Source organism: Temnothorax longispinosus, chromosome 11 (genome assembly GCF_030848805.1).
Source record: "Temnothorax longispinosus isolate EJ_2023e chromosome 11, Tlon_JGU_v1, whole genome shotgun sequence".
NCBI lineage: Eukaryota > Metazoa > Arthropoda > Insecta > Hymenoptera > Formicidae > Temnothorax > Temnothorax longispinosus.
Genome location: NC_092368.1, coordinates 19,720,181 through 19,740,508, shown reverse-complemented (window position 1 = coordinate 19,740,508; position 20,328 = coordinate 19,720,181). Strand labels below are relative to the sequence as shown.

At 34.0% G+C, this 20,328-nt stretch overlaps 2 protein-coding genes and 1 long non-coding RNA gene across 4 annotated transcripts in view; 2 read left to right on the top strand and 1 right to left on the bottom strand.

Annotated features, from left to right (window-relative positions):
• LOC139822395 (uncharacterized) overlaps positions 1 to 20,328 on the top strand; it is a 68,832-nt gene that overhangs the window by 37,067 nt on the left and 11,437 nt on the right. The gene's annotated exons all lie outside the window — the stretch shown is intronic.
• Positions 3,287 to 11,910, top strand: LOC139822385 (uncharacterized). 2 transcript variants are annotated; one of them, XM_071794041.1, is made up of 4 exons: positions 3,287 to 3,709; positions 4,603 to 4,746; positions 5,191 to 7,125; positions 11,261 to 11,910. In XM_071794041.1, the coding sequence occupies exons 1-4, from the start codon at positions 3,661 to 3,663 to the stop codon at positions 11,269 to 11,271; spliced, it is 2,139 nt and encodes a 712-aa protein (XP_071650142.1). In that variant the 5' UTR covers positions 3,287 to 3,660; the 3' UTR covers positions 11,272 to 11,910. The 2 variants fall into 2 exon arrangements, with proteins under 2 accessions (XP_071650142.1, XP_071650141.1); XM_071794040.1 differs by lacking the exon at positions 11,261 to 11,910 and having other exon boundaries at positions 3,305 to 3,709; positions 5,191 to 7,424.
• On the bottom strand, positions 12,370 to 16,132 carry LOC139822387 (nose resistant to fluoxetine protein 6-like). Its single transcript, XM_071794044.1, has 13 exons — positions 15,894 to 16,132; positions 15,379 to 15,400; positions 15,118 to 15,305; positions 14,740 to 15,014; positions 14,426 to 14,642; positions 14,152 to 14,317; positions 13,989 to 14,068; positions 13,822 to 13,914; positions 13,618 to 13,750; positions 13,275 to 13,449; positions 13,039 to 13,184; positions 12,714 to 12,953; positions 12,370 to 12,650 (listed from the first exon to the last, which is right to left on the bottom strand). The coding sequence occupies exons 1-12, from the start codon at positions 16,028 to 16,030 to the stop codon at positions 12,786 to 12,788; spliced, it is 1,800 nt and encodes a 599-aa protein (XP_071650145.1). The 5' UTR covers positions 16,031 to 16,132; the 3' UTR covers positions 12,370 to 12,650; positions 12,714 to 12,785.

Below are 20,328 nucleotides of genomic sequence, written 5' to 3'. Positions count from 1 at the left end.
ATAATAAATTTTGACACATGGTAATTAAAAAGAACAAAATGTTATTTAACTCAAGGTATTGGTTTAAATTTTATCTTTTGATATTTAATGCGTAGAGACAGTTATAGTAAGTATACGATTTTTGATTTATATAGAGTATATAGACTAATGATGGTATATATAGAATACTTTGTAATTAATTGTAATTGCAACCCGTTTTATCAGACACTGTAAATCCAAGTGTGTTATTTCTACACGCATATACGTTTAAAAATAACACATTTGACTGAAGCTCGTTTTACGTGTTTTGTTGCGTGTTAAATCAACACATTTAATCGTGTTAATATGTTCAACCGTGTTAAATGGCATTATTCAAAACGACAAGAAATGTGTAAGAAGAGCTTTAGTTAAAATAACACACTTGGATTTGCAGTGAATTAGCCGTATAGAAAAAGAATTTCTCATTATATCATAAAATTATACTTTTTTTTTTTTAATGAAAGAAAGTTACGCACGTTGCACGTAACTTTCTTCAACTTTTTAATGCGCCATGAATGTCTGTACTTGATGCATTAAATTATGCGTTTTACTCTTTGATATTGTTTACGATAATTTTATCGTTACATCTTTAATCGATTATACGCGTATATTTCGATGCTGCGAGATTTGTATCAATATTACTCGTATAACGAACACTCCCTCCGTGAATATATTTCCGATTTAAGATCGATTTAAACATAACCGTGCCGTGCCCGTGCCGTTTACGGACAGAAAGATTAAGACGTTTCACACGTAGATCCGGCGCTGGACTACCGATGCCGGGTACCCGATCAATTTTTTTTGTTTTCACAAATCGGCTATCGGACAAACGTGTAAATGTTCAACCATATTAATACATACACTTTGCGATCGGATACCCGGCGTCAGTAGTCCAGTGCCGGATACGTGTGAAACGGGGCTTAGTCGAATTTTATCCGTTGCATCTTCGAATATCTTTTTAACTATAGTGGTCGGATCGCCACTAGTTAGTGGTATAGTTGCAGGCGTTTTGATGGGAGTTTTAAGAAGATATTCGACTTCGAAGGTCTGCCGTGAATGTCATTTGCGTTTTGATGATAATTTTATAAAACAATTCTAAGGTTTTGCAGTTTTTTACTTATTAGGAACTCTAGAACTTTTCGAAAGGAATAAAATGAGCTACTTAAAACTATTTTGATTTTAAATCAAACTTCTCGTTTTTTTCGTTTTTTGAAAAAAAATTAAAATTTTTTCTTTTATTAGGAACTCTAATACTCTTCAAAATGCTCAGATGAGCTATTCAGAATTATTCGGTTTTAAAGTTATATACTTTAATTGTTTTCTTCTTTTTTTCATAATTTAATTTGTCATAAAATTTTTCAATTAAATTTTCTAACTTAAAATAGATTTTGTTACAAGAAATTTTTTTTCAATTTTTTGTAACGAAATAGTTTAGTTATAAAATTTATTTAAAATTTTATCTATCTCCTCTCTCTTGCAATGCGCAATTCTGTTTTGATGTTTAATTATTACGCGTATATCTCTATTAAGAGATTCTATAGAAAAACTTGATTCTTCTTCAAAGAATTTGATCTGTCGTGGATGTCGTGGATATTTGTCAATAATTTTTTAAATGATTCGTGCGTCCTCGCCTAAGGTCAAAATCCATATTAAGTTGGTAAATACTCTAATTTTTTTGTTACTTTTAGCCAGTTCTTTTTCGAACTCATTAACTTCGCAAGATACATAAATAAGCAATTTTTCATCTTCTTCTCGCTTTATTTGGATTTAGAAATTCGCACCAGCGTGCCTTAAGCTTTCAAGATTTCAACATGGAAACAAAGAATTTTTTTTATTGCTCCTTCATAGAAAAAGCTGTTTTCGTAAAAAAAAAATTTTTTGTTGTTTTTTTGAACGTGTTCAGAATGTTCTAAAACGTCGAAAAATTGTAATTTTAAAAATTGTCTGTATGTATGTATGTGTGTATGTGTGTATGTGTATGTGTGTGTGTGTATATGTGTGTATGTGCCAAATTTACCGAAATTTCTATAACTCTAGAACTAATCAATCAAATCTTAACGAATTATATATGAAATAGGGGTAGAAAAAACTGAAGAATATAATAGAATTAATAAAAATGCGGCAAATGTGTGGAGGTAATACGTCGTATCTCCTACATCGAAGCATGAATGTCAGTTGTTGGCTTGCTGCACTGATTTTCTGTTTGGTATCAATCCAAGATTTGAAAAGGACTGTGTTTTTAACTCCAAACCGTCTTGTGATGTTATTAAAGTATCCTCTACTACCATGAAACACCATATTTTTGGTCCAAGGTGTGGAATAAAAACAATGAAATAAATTATTAGATCCGCCGGTGCGTAGATAAAAATAAATTCAAGATTAAATTTGATTTACTTATAATTTTTTAAATCAACATATCATTAGCCACAGTTTAAAAGTCTGAAAAAATTTTCAAAAATCTTATATCAGATATCAAAATTTTCAAGCCTTGACCCAGAGTGAGCCGGCGTTCTATTTCTTCTTTCTTCTATTAGTCCAGTCGGCAAGTACATTTGAAAATCGATTAATTAGGACAAGGCTATAAAAAATTTTAATCGCGTTGTTTGGGTGTCAGTAATGACATACTAAGTTTCCAACCTCCGCCGTGGTGTGCTTCGGCCGCCATCTTGGAAGAAAGGGGTGAAAAGTCGGTTTTTCGCGAATGTCTCGGTTTCCATTAGACTTATGCTAAAATAGTTTAATACAATATTGTAGGGAATTAAATTCTCTACAAAAAAGAAAGTATAGGTTTTTTTCCTACGACCAATAGTTTTGGCGCTAGAGACGGGAAAAGTAGGATACTTTTTGTAACAAACGGTTTCAGCGACTTTATCTCGCCGTATCTCACTTCTCAGAGGCTGTAGTGTACTTTTGAACTCGTTTCCTCACCACCTTGCGGTAGAGTTAGTGGCGCGTTTTTTTTTTTATGTGGTGCCCCCTGTAGCCTAATTCACTCAGTTTATTATTAAGATTATGAGAATTTTTTTACCAGGGTTGTCTTAATTATTCAATAATATAATTGAACTCGTGAAAGTGTCAACGATTTAAACGGCGAATGCGAGTCAGGTACGGAACGTGGTGCGCAAATAAAAAAGAAAAAAACCGTGTATTTAGATGTGATGAACGTTTCGGCTTTTCTTTCGAGTCATCTTCACCATTTAAGGTAAACGTCCCAGTGGCCGGACGGTTAAGCATGATTTGTCATAAATAATACAATTTATAATATTTAGAAAGATGTTTATGTGAGAATACTGGAGCGCCCTGCTCTTATCTCTCTACTTCCTCTACTCTCCCCTCCTCGGGGGTGTACCGATGCTGCGCGGGCCGAATAGGCCCCGACGCGCACACACGAGATCTGGCCGCGTTAAGAAGCGGTTGTCATTAGAGGAGAGTTACAATATACTTTTATATATAGTCATTAATAAGAGTGTTTTTCTTAATTCGACCCACTCCCGGCACCACGATCCTCTCAGGTTATGGGCCCAGCACGCTTCCACAGCGCATAAAAGAAAAATCGCGTGTGCTTGTCCAGTAAATTTTGTGGGCGCGGAAAATTTCGAGGCAAGGACCTTTTATACGGTGTGCTGAGATTCGAGGTGAGAGATGGCTGATGGTGTGCAAAAAGCCGATGCGGAAATGTCGCAAGAAGCCAGTAAGTAATATTTTATGTGTTACCTTGCTACCCGAGAAAACACGGCGTATAGGTACGCATACGCATTGAAGTTCTGTGTGTAAATGCGTAATTGTACTATAGGGGTGAGTAAAAATACGCTCGTGGCGGAAAAAAAAAAAAAAAACGCGACAAAGTAAAAGCCGGGAGTGCCTGAAGTCGTTGTTCTTAAAGGAAAATGCACATATTAAACGCGACTTCATAAAGTATATCGTTTAAGGAAAAATATAAAAGAAAAGATGTAAAATTTAAGAAAATTAAAAGTGCAAGTCGGAAAAATAAAACGGTGCGACAATGATACTGGTGTGTGGTGTGCTATTTGAGCCTTGCCCGCGCGGTCAAAAGAATTCAGTTGTTTTGGTTACGAGAATTGATATGCACGGCCAGAGCATAACAGAGAACTCGAAGGAGAAGGAGCGCGGTGCGTTGCGCGACGCTCGAGCGAAGGAGTAAAAGAGAGAGGTGAGAAAGATATAAGACATAGCGCGCGGCTGAGCTCTTTCTCTATTACCGAGTAGAGACATATGTTTACAAATGCGGGCTCTTGGCGCCTTTTGATCGCTGCGGCTCGGCCAACCCATGGGTATACGTATACAAATGTATGTATGTGAACATGTATGTCACACATACACGATTAAATCAGATTGAATTAATATATGCATATATCAACGGAGAGTACATATTCAATGGTGCGAAACTAGGTGTGATCTTAAGGCGAGTTATTGGTGTGTTAAACTATTATTTTATTTTCAAATAATTAAACTGCAGTTTGGATGGTTTTGCACCATCTAAATTGCGATTAAACAAACTGAAAATTTAGAGTTATAACAATATTTTGGCAATTCCAGATTAATTAACTAATAAAATGTTTACAGTAAAAAGGGATCTTCTGGATCTGTGGACATATTTGAAAATTGCATTCGATTTAGATGGAGTGCACAAAGGGGAGAGAGTGACTCTCAACGTAGAGGATGAATCCCTTCTGATAAACACAGAGTTGGGAGCAAATTACAGATCTGGTGAGTTTATTGAGTTGAAAGTCGGTGTGTATTTGGTGTGAAATGTGTTGGTGAGAAAAATATATATACATACGTATGAAAGAGACAGTGCTTGTGTGTATATGGGCTAGCACATATACATATAACACTCGCACACATAAGTAAATACTTTATGCTCTTTTTAATTTAAAAATCGATTAACAAAATAATTTTGCAAAATTTAAAAATTAATCACTCTGATGGGTAATGCGGGTAGTATGTATTTGTTGTTCGATATTATATTACCTAAATTACTTAAATAGATGTATGAGAAGTCTTGTTGTTCAAATCATTATACGTCTGTTTGCCTTGGTGTCAGCCATACTTGTTGTTCGGTCAACTGCATGACTCTTAGGCATAGTCCATATGGCTACAATTAAATCTTCATGCTAAAATGCAGGACTCTAATTACCAAATCTTATGCAGAGAAAAGAATGCTGTCGGATAGGTTATGGAAGAGCCTATTAATCTGGCGTGAGGACAAACTCCTCAATGACCTGCCGCTGGAGATGCCGAGGACTCCATCTGAGTGTCACCCAGCTACCGGTGAAGCAAGTGTTGAAAAATCGGAGAAGCGAGATAAGGAAGGTGTGGACGGTGAGATAGGCGAGTTTGGCGACGGTGAGATAGGCCAGTTTGGCAAAGGTGAGATAGGCGAGTTTGGCAAAGAAGTGATGGTGAGTTTGTTGGCCAATATGGCCATGGTAGCTGAGGTCGCCAAAGAGGGTAAAACTTTACCTATGATAGTTGGTAATGAAATTATTGTATCTGACCCCAAGACTAGTGACTACCTCAAACGCATTAAAGATAGCATTAAACCTAATCCTCCAGTCTCAAAGAAGACATTACTCGAAGATTCAGAAATCAATGAACTTCCAGCTTTGACCAAAGTTAGAATGCAAGAGACCAAAATCTCAGAAATGACGAGTGTCCTCTCGAAATTCTGTACCACTACCACCAAGACTATGGAGCAATTTGGTGCGTCGTTGCTCCAGCTGAATCAGCTGATTAAAATTATGAGAGAGGAGTGGGGCACACAGATCACTAGATTGGACAATGTGGTTGGTAAATTGGTCACCACGTACAATCTAGTAGATATTGAAGATGAGGGAGAATATGAGGTAAATGATAAAAGGAAACAAACTGAGTATGTGGCAACCGGCGATAATGAAAGTTTAGAATCTAAAATCTCGAGTGCAGTCAAAGAACAACTGGAAAATTTGAGGCGCGAAGATTTGACGCACAGTAAGGATAAAGCTGATAATTCGTTGATTAATACAGTTAAAGATACCTTAAAGCTTGAATTCATAAATAAAGGTGCGAATATGAGGCGTGATTACAAATTGAACTTAAATATGAAATATGAACATTTCTATGATTACTTTTCATCGGAACTTAGAACATGTAATTTACTACATATAATAGATAATTCTATTATTTCCAACATACAAGATGAAAGTGTATTAAATGAGCAAAAATTTAAAGTTAGAGATATCTTAATAAATCATATTGATTCATATTATCATGCTAAAATAGTACATATGCAAAACCCAGGGGAGATTTTAAATAAAATTAAAGAGATTAAAAGGTGTGAAATAAATGTAACCTCTCATTCAGTAAGAAAGCAATTGTACAACATGAAATATATAATCGGTAAAACAAAGGCGAGTGAATTCTGTGAAAAGTTTGAAGAGATTATTAGAAATTATGAGAATTCTCCGGGTGCCACACCTCTGTTTGAAAACGAAAAACGAGATGCCTTCTACAATGCTGTTATGATCTCAGTGCCGCAAATACAATCAATAGAGTTTGTCACCAAAAACTCTAACGGTGCGAGTCTCTCATATGACCAATTAAAACTTCTTGTTATGCAAGACGAAGCGGCGCGAAATCAGGTGCGAGGTGGGCAAAATCAGGTGAGGACAGCAAATTTGGCTAACTTGGAAAACGTACGTTGCTATGAATGTCAAGGCTATGGACACATAGGTGCGAAGTGTCCAAGGAGAGGTCTGTCTGGCAGACAATGCTACAACTGCGGTGAGTTTGGAGACCACAGGGCGGCGGAATGCCCCAATTCTCCAAAGAAATTCAATCAACAAAAAGGAGGATACAGGTATAATAATGTTCGTTCCCGAGGTCGAGGTATTAACCAAAGACGAGGTTTAAAACGAAAAGCTGAGTATAATGGAAAATCAGAAAATGCGAAAAGAGGAAAATATAATGGTCCTAGAGGAAAGGGCAGAAACAATTACAAAACTACTAACAATAGGTGCGATAAAGGTGGGAACAAAGGAAATAATTCAGATCAAGGGACTCAACAGAACGGCGGAAACTCTACAGAGAAAACAAATAATCATAAAGGTGAGCATGATATTTTAAATCTAGCGAGTGGTGCCGTGTCTCTGATAGCTGATAATTTCGATATCACGAATACTAAAACTAGGTGTTTGAATACTGAATCTATAAGTCAAAATAGATTCTTTTCGAATTTTCTAGCAGATTCAGGTGCGACCGAACATTTAACGAATTCTAAAATTATTTTCAAGACATTTGATGAATTTGATAACGGTGTGATTAAATGTGCTAACAAAGATGAGTCAGCGGACTTAAAAACGGAGGAAGCTGGAAATATTGAAATTAGACTAGAGAACGGTAACTAGAAATAGACAAAGTCATTTGCGCAGAAGCTCTTACAGAGAATTTATTGTCACTACGAAAATTTGCAGAGATGGGGTTAGGTATATATTTAGACAATGAAAAGATTGATATTTTTGACCCTATTTCTGAAGAATTATTTATTACTGGTGTGTATAAAAGACCATATTGGATAATAGAACTAGAAATTCTTAAAGATAATAGGTATGATAAAACATCACATAAAATAGTGAACAAGCGAGTTATAGCAAATTTGGCTGAAAAAATATTAGGTGCGAGAAAATATATTACTCGTAGTGTGACAGCCAAAGAAAAGACACAAATAAACTCTGAAACTGACAAAATACCGAAAGAATCTGAAAAGAGCGTACAAGAAAAAAATATTGGTGAGAATATTGGTGAGAATATTGGTGAGAATATTGGTGAGAATATTGGTGAGAATATTGGTGAGAATATTGGTGAAAATATTGGTGAGAATATTGGTGTGAATATTGAGATTCATGATGAGATTTTAAATTCAGGAGGGAGAGATGATAAAGGTGAGAATGAGAAAGATATTGATAGTGTACGAACATTCTAATTTTGATGTGACTATTTGGGACCGTAAACTTAGTAATATTGATGAGTTGCCTATTGTAGAGATACCCAATTCAGAATCGCTTTTTTTAGAAAATTATAAAAAATTTGCAGAAAATAACAAAGCGATGCTGTGGCACGTTAGATTCGGCCACGCGTCAATTGCGTATCTAAAAGCTTTACAATTAAAGTTTCCTGATAACAAACAATTAAAGGAAGCAGTATTTGACCAATCTCTTTTAAATTGTGAGGTGTGTAAGATTTCGAGATTCAATACTTTGCCTTTTAAAACTACTCGTAGGAGAGCGACAGAACCGTTACAGATAATACATGGAGATGTCATGGGTCCGATTACACCACTTTCTCATTTTAAGGGTTATAGATATATTTCAGTGTGGATAGATGATTTATCTAGATTAGCAATGGCATACCCAATGAAGACGAAAAGTGACACAGGTCACTGTTTAGAGATGTTTGTGAGAAGTGCTCGAAACCTACTAGGTTATGACGCTAAGGTGTGTTATTTGCGTACTGACCAGGGAACAGAATATACGGGTGGCTATACAATCGAGGTTTTAAATAAATTAGGTGCGGAATTACAACTAGCATGTCCTGATACACCTCAACATAATGGGGTCTCTGAGCGCTTCAATCAGACAATCCAAACTAAAGTAAGATCATATATTTATGATGCGAATTTACCAGAAAATTTATGGGATTTAGCCTTAAGTGCAGCCGTTTATGCTTATAATAGAACTCCTCACAAATCCAACGATATGGTTATTCCATTAGAAAGATTTGCCTCACATCATAGCTTTCACATAGATCAAATTAAGAGATTTGGGTGCGTGGCTTATATTAAAGTTCAAAGAAAAACAGGTCCGAAATTTAGATTTGAGGGAAGGCGAGTTATTCTGGTGGGATATACTCCTACGGGATATATATTTCTCAAGCCCGAGGAAGGCAAATATTATGAGAGTAGAAATGCAAAGTTTAATGAAAAGATTGTATACGGAGATAAATACAAGAAAAGTGACATTAACGATCCTCTTTTAGTCTTAGAAGAAGTAGATAAAGAAAAATGGTTCGTTTTTAATAAAGGTGAGAACAATAAAGGTGAGAATAAACCCGAAGAGTTTTTAAAACCGGAGGGAGAACCTAAGCGTAAAAGAGGTAGACCTAGAAAAATTGAATTAAATCCTAAGATATTAAAACCTGACAATGAAGCAGAGACTAACGGTGAGTCTGTAAATGATACTAGTTTTTCTAACCTACAAATTGACGAAAAGTTAAAATAAGCTGATGCGTTATTCAATGCAGAATCTGAACAAGCAGAAATTAAAGATAATGATGAATTATATCATGCTCTTTTAGCTGATATTAATCTAGACCCTATTAACTATAAAGAAGCTATGTTGACAAAAGATAAGAGACTGTGGCAGAAAGCAATCGAAGACGAATTAAATTCTATGAACAAAAATGAGGTGTGGGAATTGGTGAGTCGTCCAACAATAACAAGTGATGGTAAAAAGGCTAATATTATAGATTCAAGGTGGGTTTTCAAACAAAAGATCGAATCAGATGGGAAAATTAAACATAAGGCGCGACTTGTCATTCGAGGTTTCAAAGATAAAAACTATTATGAACTAAGGGAGACATATGCTCCTGTATCAAGATTGCCTCTGGTGCGTTCTGTAATCGCAATAATTAATAAACACGATTTAGATGTTTGCCAATTGGATGTGAAAACAGCATTTCTTAATGGAACTATTGATGAGGAAATTTACATGGAAATACCTGACGGTGCGAATTATACTGATAAAGATAAAAGAGAAAAGGTGTGTAAACTTAAACGAGCTCTTTATGGATTACGTATAAGTCCAAAGCGTTGGAATATCAGATTCACTGAAGCTGCTCTGAAAATGGGACTTCAGAATTCAGAATTAGAACCTTGTATGTTTACTTGGAGAAATGAGGATAAGTACTTAATTTTGCTTTTATATGTAGATGATATATATTAGTGGCGAGTAATGATAAAGATAAATTAGAAGAGGTTAAGACAGGTTTAAGTAAAGAATTTGAAATGACAGTGCTAGGTGAACCAAAAGAATTTCTGGGTATAGCTATAAGGCGAGACAGACAGAACAAAATAATTGAATTAACCCAAGAAAAATATATAAGAAAAATCTTAGCTAGGTTCAACTTTAGCGAAGCACATGCTCAGAAAACGCCAATGGTTACTACTCAAGTAGCTAACAGAGAGAGAAAGTTGCGTGAGACGGACATTGACGATGATATACTATTAAGCCTGATCTACAATGTGCTCTTTGCTTTCTGTTTTTTGCTCTTAACCTCTTTGCGACTATCTCGTATTTCGCAATTCCGTCGCGTAACATGATGTTTCTTGTCTCTTCTAAAGTTCGTCAATTTTTATCTTAGGCGACAGAGAACAAAAAACATCGCGTTACGCGACGCAATTGCGAAATAGTCGCAAACAGGTTAAGAGCAAAAAACAGGAAGCAAAGAGCACATTGTAGATCAGCCTTTAACTACAGAAAACAAAGAAAACGTTCCTTATAGAGAAGCAGTGGGCAGTTTGTTGTATCTGGCAGGTGCGACGAGACCCGACAATTCTTATGCTGTTAACGTAATAAGTAGACACCAAGTGAATCCAACTACTAATGATTGGAAAATGGTTAAAAGAGTGTTTAGATACTTGAAAGGAACGAAAAGCTTGGGGCTAAGATATTTAGGTGAGACAAATGATATACAAAGTTATTCTGATGCAAGTTTTGCAGATTGCAAGAATTCTTTAACTACATGTGGATTCGCGATTACATTATATGGAGATGCGATAATCTGGCGAACACATAAACAATCGTATGTTGCGTTATCAACATGTCAAGCAGAATATGTCGCTATGAGTGAGGCGTGTCAAGAGATGATGGCTATTAGTAATTCACTAAAGTTAATTTTGACTGAGTCATTCTTCCCCATGACTTTATGGTGCGATAATAGAGCTGCGGGAAGTAGTGCTGAAACTAATGGTGGGAATAAATTAAGACATATGACTGAGGTGAGAGAGCATTATGTCAAAGAGTGTGTTCAAAGAAACCATGTAAAGGTTAAATGGATAGCATCTAAAGATCAATTGGCTGATTTGTTTACAAAGCCTCTTGCTTTTGAATTACATAGCTATCTAGTAGGCGAGCTTATGAATACTAAATCTTAATTTGTTTAGTAATTTATATTTAATCATTCACAGGAAATAAGTAAGCGGAAAGATAAGGCGTGAGGCGTGTTTTTGGCGAGGATCTAGCTTAAAAACTATCAAAGACTAAGAGCGGTCGGGAGGGAGTGTGAGAATACTGGAGCGCCCTGCTCTTATCTCTCTACTTCCTCTACTCTCCCCTCCTCGGGGGTGTACCGATGCTGCGCGGGCCGAATAGGCCCCGACGCGCACACACGAGATCTGGCCGCGTTAAGAAGCGGTTGTCATTAGAGGAGAGTTACAATATACTTTTATATATAGTCATTAATAAGAGTGTTTTTCTTAATTCGACCCACTCCCGGCACCACGATCCTCTCAGTTTAATATAAATATTTATATTCATTCGAAAACTTAAGATTCTCTTAAGCAGGGAAAAATTATTTTAACTCACATATATCAATTAATAATTTAATATTTACGTAAGTAATGGAGCGTGTCGATGTACCAGTGGCCGGACAGCTGAAATAGGTTGTGGCCTAGTATAAAACTTCGATTTATTTTTTAATTTATCGTGTAGCGTACTTTTTGAAATTCCGTACATTTTGCTGGCTTGTCTAAGCGGAATCCCTCGACGAATATCATGCAGTGCATTTATCAATGATGACCGAGCATCATTGTCTCTTACTTGCTTTTTTGTCTTCATTTTACCTATAAAAGTAAAAATTTAGTTTTCTATTAATTAATTAAGTATTTTTAATCTCTAATATATTTATTCATAATTTTAAAAAGATTTTCCACATGCTCAATGAGGTTATAAAAAATAAATTTTGACTTTGATTATTATAACAATAGCTATTATGATTTAATAACTTATTTTAACATTTGTAAATGAAGATAAATTGTCTGATACTGATATTTTTAATGTACCAGTATCCGGACACTCAAAATTATCGTTTTAATTGTGATTTTTAAGATAAATTTCGTCAAAACAAGTTTCTAACTAATCTTTAAAATTAGATATAATTGATTATTTATTTACAAATATAATTAAATATCCAATTTTTATACTATTAGCTATATGGTTGCGCTTAACGAATCTGTTAATGATTGGCCATCATTTTGACAAACAACAGACACATGCTCATTTAATCAATTTTTTTAAATACAAAAATGTTTAATTAGGTTTACTTCTTTTTCCCAATCAATTGTTAAGTATTAAAGTTTTTTTTTACAATAATTATTATTTTCATTTTTAATTGTTTAAATAAATAGTAAATATTTTTCTCCAATGAGTCCGGCCACTGGGACGTGTCCGGCCACTGGGAGGTTTACCTTATTGGGATAAGAAGATTCTATTCCTGCAGAGCTCGAGGCAGAAAGTTCCCGTCTTGAGGAGATGTCGTGACAAGCGAGCTGGTACGCACGGTTATAGTGGACATTTCCGCTGTTAAAAGGAAAAATATATTTAGTCAATCGTTAAAACAGAAAGAGAAAGGAGAGAGCTTACCTCAAGGTCTGCAGCAGTCAGAGAAGTACAAAAATTAATTATTCAAATCTTGTTTTTTTTTATGTAGAGTTGCTACAATCGAGTTGTTTGTTCCGAGTTTGTTCCGTTTGTTCGAGTTGTTTGTTCCGTGTTATATAAAATACACATTTTATATAACAAAATGTAGGGCATCTCGAACATCAAAGATAATAGGTAGGAACACAGGTATGTGATTACAATGTATCCCACAGTCGTGCAAATCTAGAACCAAAAGTTAAAAAAAATTAATGCATTTTTTACAATATTTCTCTGTTAATGCTAAAATTTCAAATATTTGTATACTTACACGGATCAGAAATTCAAAATGAATCGACGTTTCACTATATGATTGAATTCCTTGTATGATGACCGGATTTATAAGATAAGCGCAGTATGTGAGCCTGCTAAGAGGAAGAATCCAGCCCTTGAACGCGAGTAATTGATTATCGATGCCTATAACAAAGTAAGTTAAAATATATCACTAATATATTAAAAATATGCCGATTTTTATAAGATGTATTTATGATTAATGAATAAACGAACCTCCGTGTTTACTGGACCATGCTATTACAACACATGCAATACATATGGCCCAAAGTGTTCTGTTCAGTGCTACAAAAACAGAAGTAGCTAGAACCGATATGTATCGCTTGTAGGAGAAAAGTATTACGAATCCTCCGCAAATAATAGTCAGGAACCAACACAAAATTATATGTTTCTGAAATGTATGTCAAATTAATATAATACATTTTCATTTATGCGATACTATATAATTAATTCATATGAAACTAGTTAGTTTCTATAGAATAAAAGTTTATATATTCCCTAAGTATTTTAATGACTATTTATTTTCAATATGTTATAAAAACAAAAATATATACTTTACCTTTTTTAAAACAAAATTATTCTTCTTTAATTCTGCCAAAATGTGACCCGTGATCATTCCAATAATAAATGGATTCATTCTCATCCATGGTTTGATATAAAAGATAGATGCAAGATTCTCCTGTTCATCAAATCTGTAACAATAAGAATCCTCTTAACTTCCTCTTCTTGATTTCTCAATAAGTAAAACACTTTAGTAACTTACGTTTCGACATATTCGTACTTGACGTACGAAAGATAACCATTAAGAATAATTGAGCCTATTAAAAGTAGACTCAATACAGCGGCATAGAAGTATCTGAAATTTATAATATATTTATTCAAGTATACTCGAAGAAGACATTAATTATAATAGTTGGTTAATTAACATACCTAGTTAAGAAAATTAATAACACCATAGCGATGACATAGAATTGCATATCATTGGATAGATACCAACTCCAACTCAGGCACTGTAATGCAATAAAAATTTTATAAAAGTTTTATGCGTCTCCAAGTATAATTTTAAATTGATCGTAATCAAACGTGTTCGTACCATTGCATCCCATCCAAAGAAATTATGTATGTACAAAAGATTTCTCCACCAATATTTCGCACAAGTTTCGTGCGATCTTTCGTACATGTAAACTATCGATGTTTTATCAAACCAAGTCGAGCTTAATTGCGCTATTCCTAACACCGTCATGTAAGCCGGTGTCAGCCTTAAAATGAAAAAATTTATTACAGACGCGTATAAAAAAAAGAGAGTTAGTATTTAGCTTACATTGAAATCAATATTCAAATTTCTTTATAATGTAATAAAAACTTACCGAAAAAATCTTTTTAATACGTGATCCTTTAGTTCGATGAATTTTTCTTTGCGACCAATCGGGTTTGGTAATACTTCGTCCCTTTTAGCTCGCAAATACATATAATTTATTAACATTAAGCATCCGCTTGAATGAAAAAATATATCAACTGCTAGGAATCCCATGTCACCTATAATTTTATTATTCTCAGTGAACCTCCACAGCTGTACTTTATTATCTGTCAATACAAATAAGCAATTTTTGTTATGCGTAAAGAGTAAAAAAACAAAAGAGCCAAAAATGTCTATTCTAGAGATTTATTATAAATTACTTACCGAGAGAATTAAATATATAATATACACCATGGAACATGATTATCAAGCACATGCCTAGAACTTTTAAGTAGTGAAAAACGGGTATTGTGCCGGCATCCAACTTTGTGCTAAATATTTTTTTTGTATTTGTGTAAGCGGAAAAACATATTAATATTTCTTCAATTTTATTTTTCCGATATGCTGCAGACACGTTTACCACGTTACGTTTTTGATATATAAATATATCATATATTGTTCCGATTAATGTTATGAGAAATGAAAATCCTAAGCCAGCGCTGCAAATAGAATATTTGTCTGTTGAAGCTTTATATTCTTTTGGAGGATTAAGATTAAAATTACTTATAATATTATTAATCTTTTCTGTCATATAATACGTACCAGATGTAATACACCCTATGAAGTAGCTTTTTGTTATCTTCATTTGGATCTTTAACCTCGATGAGCTGACAGTCCGCGGAGTAGAGATCATTGAAGAAAACTCTGTCACGACATATTTCCTCCAAAATTAAGCTTAGATTATTTGTCGTGCATGATTTTGGTAAACAGAGTCCGAGCGTAATCACATCCTAAGATAAAATTTTCTGTATATATTTAAATATCAAACACATTCTTTATCACATAAAGATTTTACAAACTTACCTCGTCAAACATATTTACGTGAGGCGAAGGAGGTGTATGCACCTTCCGAAGGCTGTATGCGACGAGGGAGGAGTCGGCGGCGGCGGCGGTACGGCGGTGGTGACGGTGGTACGGCGGCGGTGCGGCGGCGCGCACTATATCGCATGGAGAACGCTCGTACCGGTTTTGGCCCGCCGCGCCGCGCCGGCGGACAGATATTCCCGACTCCGTTAACCGCCTTAATTGCGCCCGGTTCACGCCCCACGCTTCCAACCCCGACGCGACAATCGGCCCGATAGCGAGTGCAACTGTTAGTGATAACGGGCGATCGTGGTCCCGCGGGTCCGCATCGGTCACACGTCACACGCGACAAATCCGCTCGGAGGGCGTCGTTAATCGCGCGTTTTCCTCGACTCTCGACGTCGCGCCGTGAAACTGTACCGGTCGCACCCCCCTCCCGCACGTCCTCGAGATTGGGCCGGAGGCCCGTGGATGTTCACAGTTCTTGAACTCGTCAAACATATCTTCGTACGTGATATTGAATCGTACTGTTGTGTCTCAAATAAGCTACAAAATAATTTATTTGGAAAGGTGGAATTTCCTTTCGCGGATTGCGATAATGCGTGTTATTTAGTATTTTGTGCTGTGAGATCTGTAGAGGAGTCTTATTCATCGTACCGAGACACTGACTACGACTGCCCAGCCAATAATTATTTCCGTAAGGGAAACCCTCTTTAGGGCGACCACTGGAATCTAATACTAAAAATAAAAATTACAATGTTACTACGTATGCAAAAGCAATAAATGACTAATTTTTACTTATAATTAATTAATCACGCATTGTTGCTTTCTCATTACAGGAAGCTATTTTCGTAAACAAATTTTTTCTTAGTTTTCTGTACCAATGTGTTCAGAATGTTCTAAAATTACATTTTTACAAAATGTGTGTGTTTAGATATCGGACTCAATTTTTTTTAAATGCTGAGTATTATTATTATAAATAAAAGTTGGTATTTAATTATGGTAAGAATCGATAAAGGGGTTCATTTTTTATAAAATTTTGAAATCTTTGAGAAATGTCTGGTAGCTATTAGCTATAACTTGCGCAAATTTTGAGATATCGCGCTAATTCTATTATATTCTTCATTCTTTTCTACTTTCTATAATAGTATTTACGAAAATATTAGTGTAATAAATTAAGAGATTGCATTTGTGTTTATCATATTGTATGTTTGGAATGTACGATGTATCATTTAAATCGAATCTCTTAATTTATTACACTAATATTTTCGTAAATACTATTATTAATTTAAGATTAAAAGATTAAAAGATATTAGAAATATATATATATATATATATATATATATATATATATATATATATTTCTGTCAGGCGCTGGTGCTGACCGCAGGTCTCGCTGAGTTGCTAGTGAGGGTGATTCGTGGCACTTAGCGCGCACAGAATTTACTCGCGATTCTTTAGGTTGGCGAACAACAGAAAATTGTTTTTAATATAATAGTAAACGAAAACTGGGATGAGTATACGGACTCAAAAGTGAACTGTCTCGTGCCGGATTGGAAGTGTGTCCAAGTGCGTAAAGTCGCGATATTTATACAGAATTAAGGAGGCGGGATTATTTTTTAATATGATTCGATTGGTGGAGTTCTCTTCCGATCGTATTATCTGCTAAAGACATAAAAACGTGTAGTAAAGTCTTACTTATATTCATTTACATTGAATGGTATATGTCCGTTGTATAACGGAAAAATATCTGCGTTTTATTCGTGATTATCTATTTAATTATGAGAGTTAGGTCCAGTTTCACAAGTGTCGGTTAACTTTCAACCTTAGATTAACTTACTCTTTGTCTCTTTCTAAGAGGGACGTTAGAAAGAGACGAAAAGTGAGTTAATCTAAGGTTAAAAGTTAACCGACACTTGTGAAACTGGGCCTAATTAGTTATTATATAGGAACGATTTACGTAAACTTTGATAAAACACTTCATAAATTCATAAATTATAATGTTATTAACGAACGAATATAGTACTTTGATATCTGTTTTCTCTAATTTTTCCTTCTATATCTTACAGGTAAATTGCGTACCATGCCCCTTACAGAAAAGTATTACTGATTAAATACTTAAAATCTCAGTGATTTAATACTGTCTAATATTTATTTATGAAATACTGGGAAAATACTGGTAGTGATAAGTATTATAGGTAGTGATTAATACTACACAGAACTACTGGTGCTTAGTATTGAATTACTCACCGATATTTCGATTTCCGATATTTACCCGGCATAAAAAAAAATTATTTTTTTTTTTGAAATTTTATTACTATTTTATAACTAAATTTGTTTCTTAAGATGCAGTCTATAATTATAAATATTTTCTCGTATTTGAAAAACACTTACCTTGGTGGGATCAAACTCGGGACCTCTGGATCGTGAGCCAACTGCCTTACGTGGTAGACTACTTCTTAATTTGATGTAAGTGTTATACATATATAGTCTACATGTGTCATAACCAGCGCAAATATATAATTTTTCAAAAATCATCTTAAGAAACAAATTCAGTTTGAAAAGAGTAATAAAATTTTGAATTGGATATTAAAATGATATCCTCAGTACTATTTCAAAACTTATACACTTTTATCACGACGAATTAGTACAGACCTTCATATAAAATGTATTTGTGCCTTACTTTTATCTCTTTTCCTTAATATTATCAGGAATTACCTATTATAATGTTTCTATACAAATTGTAGTACTGGTCAGTGATTAATTTCACATGGAATATTCAGTTCAATACTTGAGTATTAATATTAAAATACTGGCCAGTGATTTATTACACATGGAATCCTTGGTTCAGTACTTTAGTACTAACATTGAAATACTCATCAGTAATTCAACACAAGTATTTATTACACAAGTATTTTTCACCTAGTATTAAATGCTTTCTCATCAGAAATTTAATACTAAGTATTCAATACTCGTCCTGTATTAAATACTACTTTCATAAATTACTGACCAGTAATAAAATACTATGCAATACTTGGATCACAGTGATTCAAGTACTAATAAATACTTAATTTTAGTATTATTAATACACAAAATAAGTATTTATTACTAACCAGCTAGTAATACTTTTTTGTAAGGGTGGTCACTCAAAATTGATTGTGGTTTTCTGATATTTGGAATATATTCATTTATAACTTTACTAACACATGTATATGCCGTTGCTTTCTTTATTGGATACAGTGCTACATATTTCGTAAATACGTCTATCATCTGCACAAATAAGTATTGAACACCTCCTCTGGAAGAGGCCCATATAGGTCTACTGTTACTAATTCTCATGGTGACGATGGAATGATTGCTTGATATTTAAAGCTAAATGTTCTTACTCCGCTTACTCGATCGTACTTATTACTATAATCTGACTTTTTTTTCAAATTTATTTTACATAAACCTTTTGTTTAAATAAATGTCTCCAAAAATCTCAAAAAAACCTAAGCAGTAGTATTTTTATTTCTAAAAAATTATAACTCAAGTGATACACATCACAAAATTATGTTACCTTATCAAAAATGAGTCGCGCTTCAAGTGATCTATTATTACAATTACAAAAAAGAAATGATATCTCTTTTCAAATTACAGCGCCAATTACAAAGAACATATTTTTCGAGATACAAAGATTACGTCTACCACTTGTTACTTAGATTTTTTCGAGGTATAATATTACCACTGCTTTTCTTCGATTAGAATAAAAGATTGAATCATGAAGAATTACACAGAGGTAACAGTACAAAATACAAATATTTTATTAAAATATTTAAACCCAACAAGGGAATACAAGGTATTTAAATACAAAGTTTATATATGTATTTTAAAAGATTTAATCGCATCGCAAAAAATTACAGAGATAACAGTACAAAAAATAAAAATATTTTATTAAAATACATAAATTTTTCTTGTCAAAAAACTTGGCGCTGCTAGACCTCATAATTAGGTCAGCCTGTTGTGTATGTGCGAGCGAGTGAATGTGGGTGATGTGTGTGTGTGTGTGTGTGTGTGTGTGTATGTTGTGTGTGTGTGTGTGTAACGGTGAATAATGCGGCTTATGATTAAGTATAGGATAAGTTAGGATAAGTCTATATTTTTAAAGCGATTAGAATTAAGTATAAAATAAGTATAGAATAAGTATAGAATAAGTATAGAATAAGTAATATTTACATTTGTGAAAGGTCTCTCTCTCTCTCGAATAATGCGGCTTATGATTAAGTATAGGATAAAAGGTCTCTCTCTCTTTCTCTCTCTCTAGCAGCGCCAAGTTTTTTGACAAGAAAAATTTATGTATTTTAATAAAATATTTTTATTTTTTGTACTGTTACCTCTGTAATTTTTTGCGATGCGATTAAATCTTTTAAAATACATATATAAACTTTGTATTTAAATACCTTGTATTCCCTTGTTGGGTTTAAATATTTTAATAAAATATTTGTATTTTGTACTGTTACCTCTGTGTAATTTTTCATGATTCAATCTTTTATTCTAATCGAAGAAAAGCAGTGGTAATATTATACCTCGAAAAAATCTAAGTAACAAGTGGTAGACGTAATCTTTGTATCTCGAAAAATATGTTCTCTGTAATTGGCGCTGTAATTTGAAAAGAGATATCATTTCTTTTTTGTAATTGTAATAATAGATCACTTGAAGCGCGACTCATTTTTGATAAGGTAACGTAATTTTGTGATGTGTATCACTTGAGTTATAATTTTTTAGAAATAAAAATACTACTGCTTAGGTTTTTTCGAGATTTTTGGAGATATTTATTTAAACAAAAGGTTCATGTAAAATAAATTTGAAAAAAAGTCAGATTATAGTGATAAGTACGATCGAGTAAGCGGAGTAAGAACATTTAGCTTTAAATATCAAGCAATCATTCCATCGTCACCATGAGAATTAGTA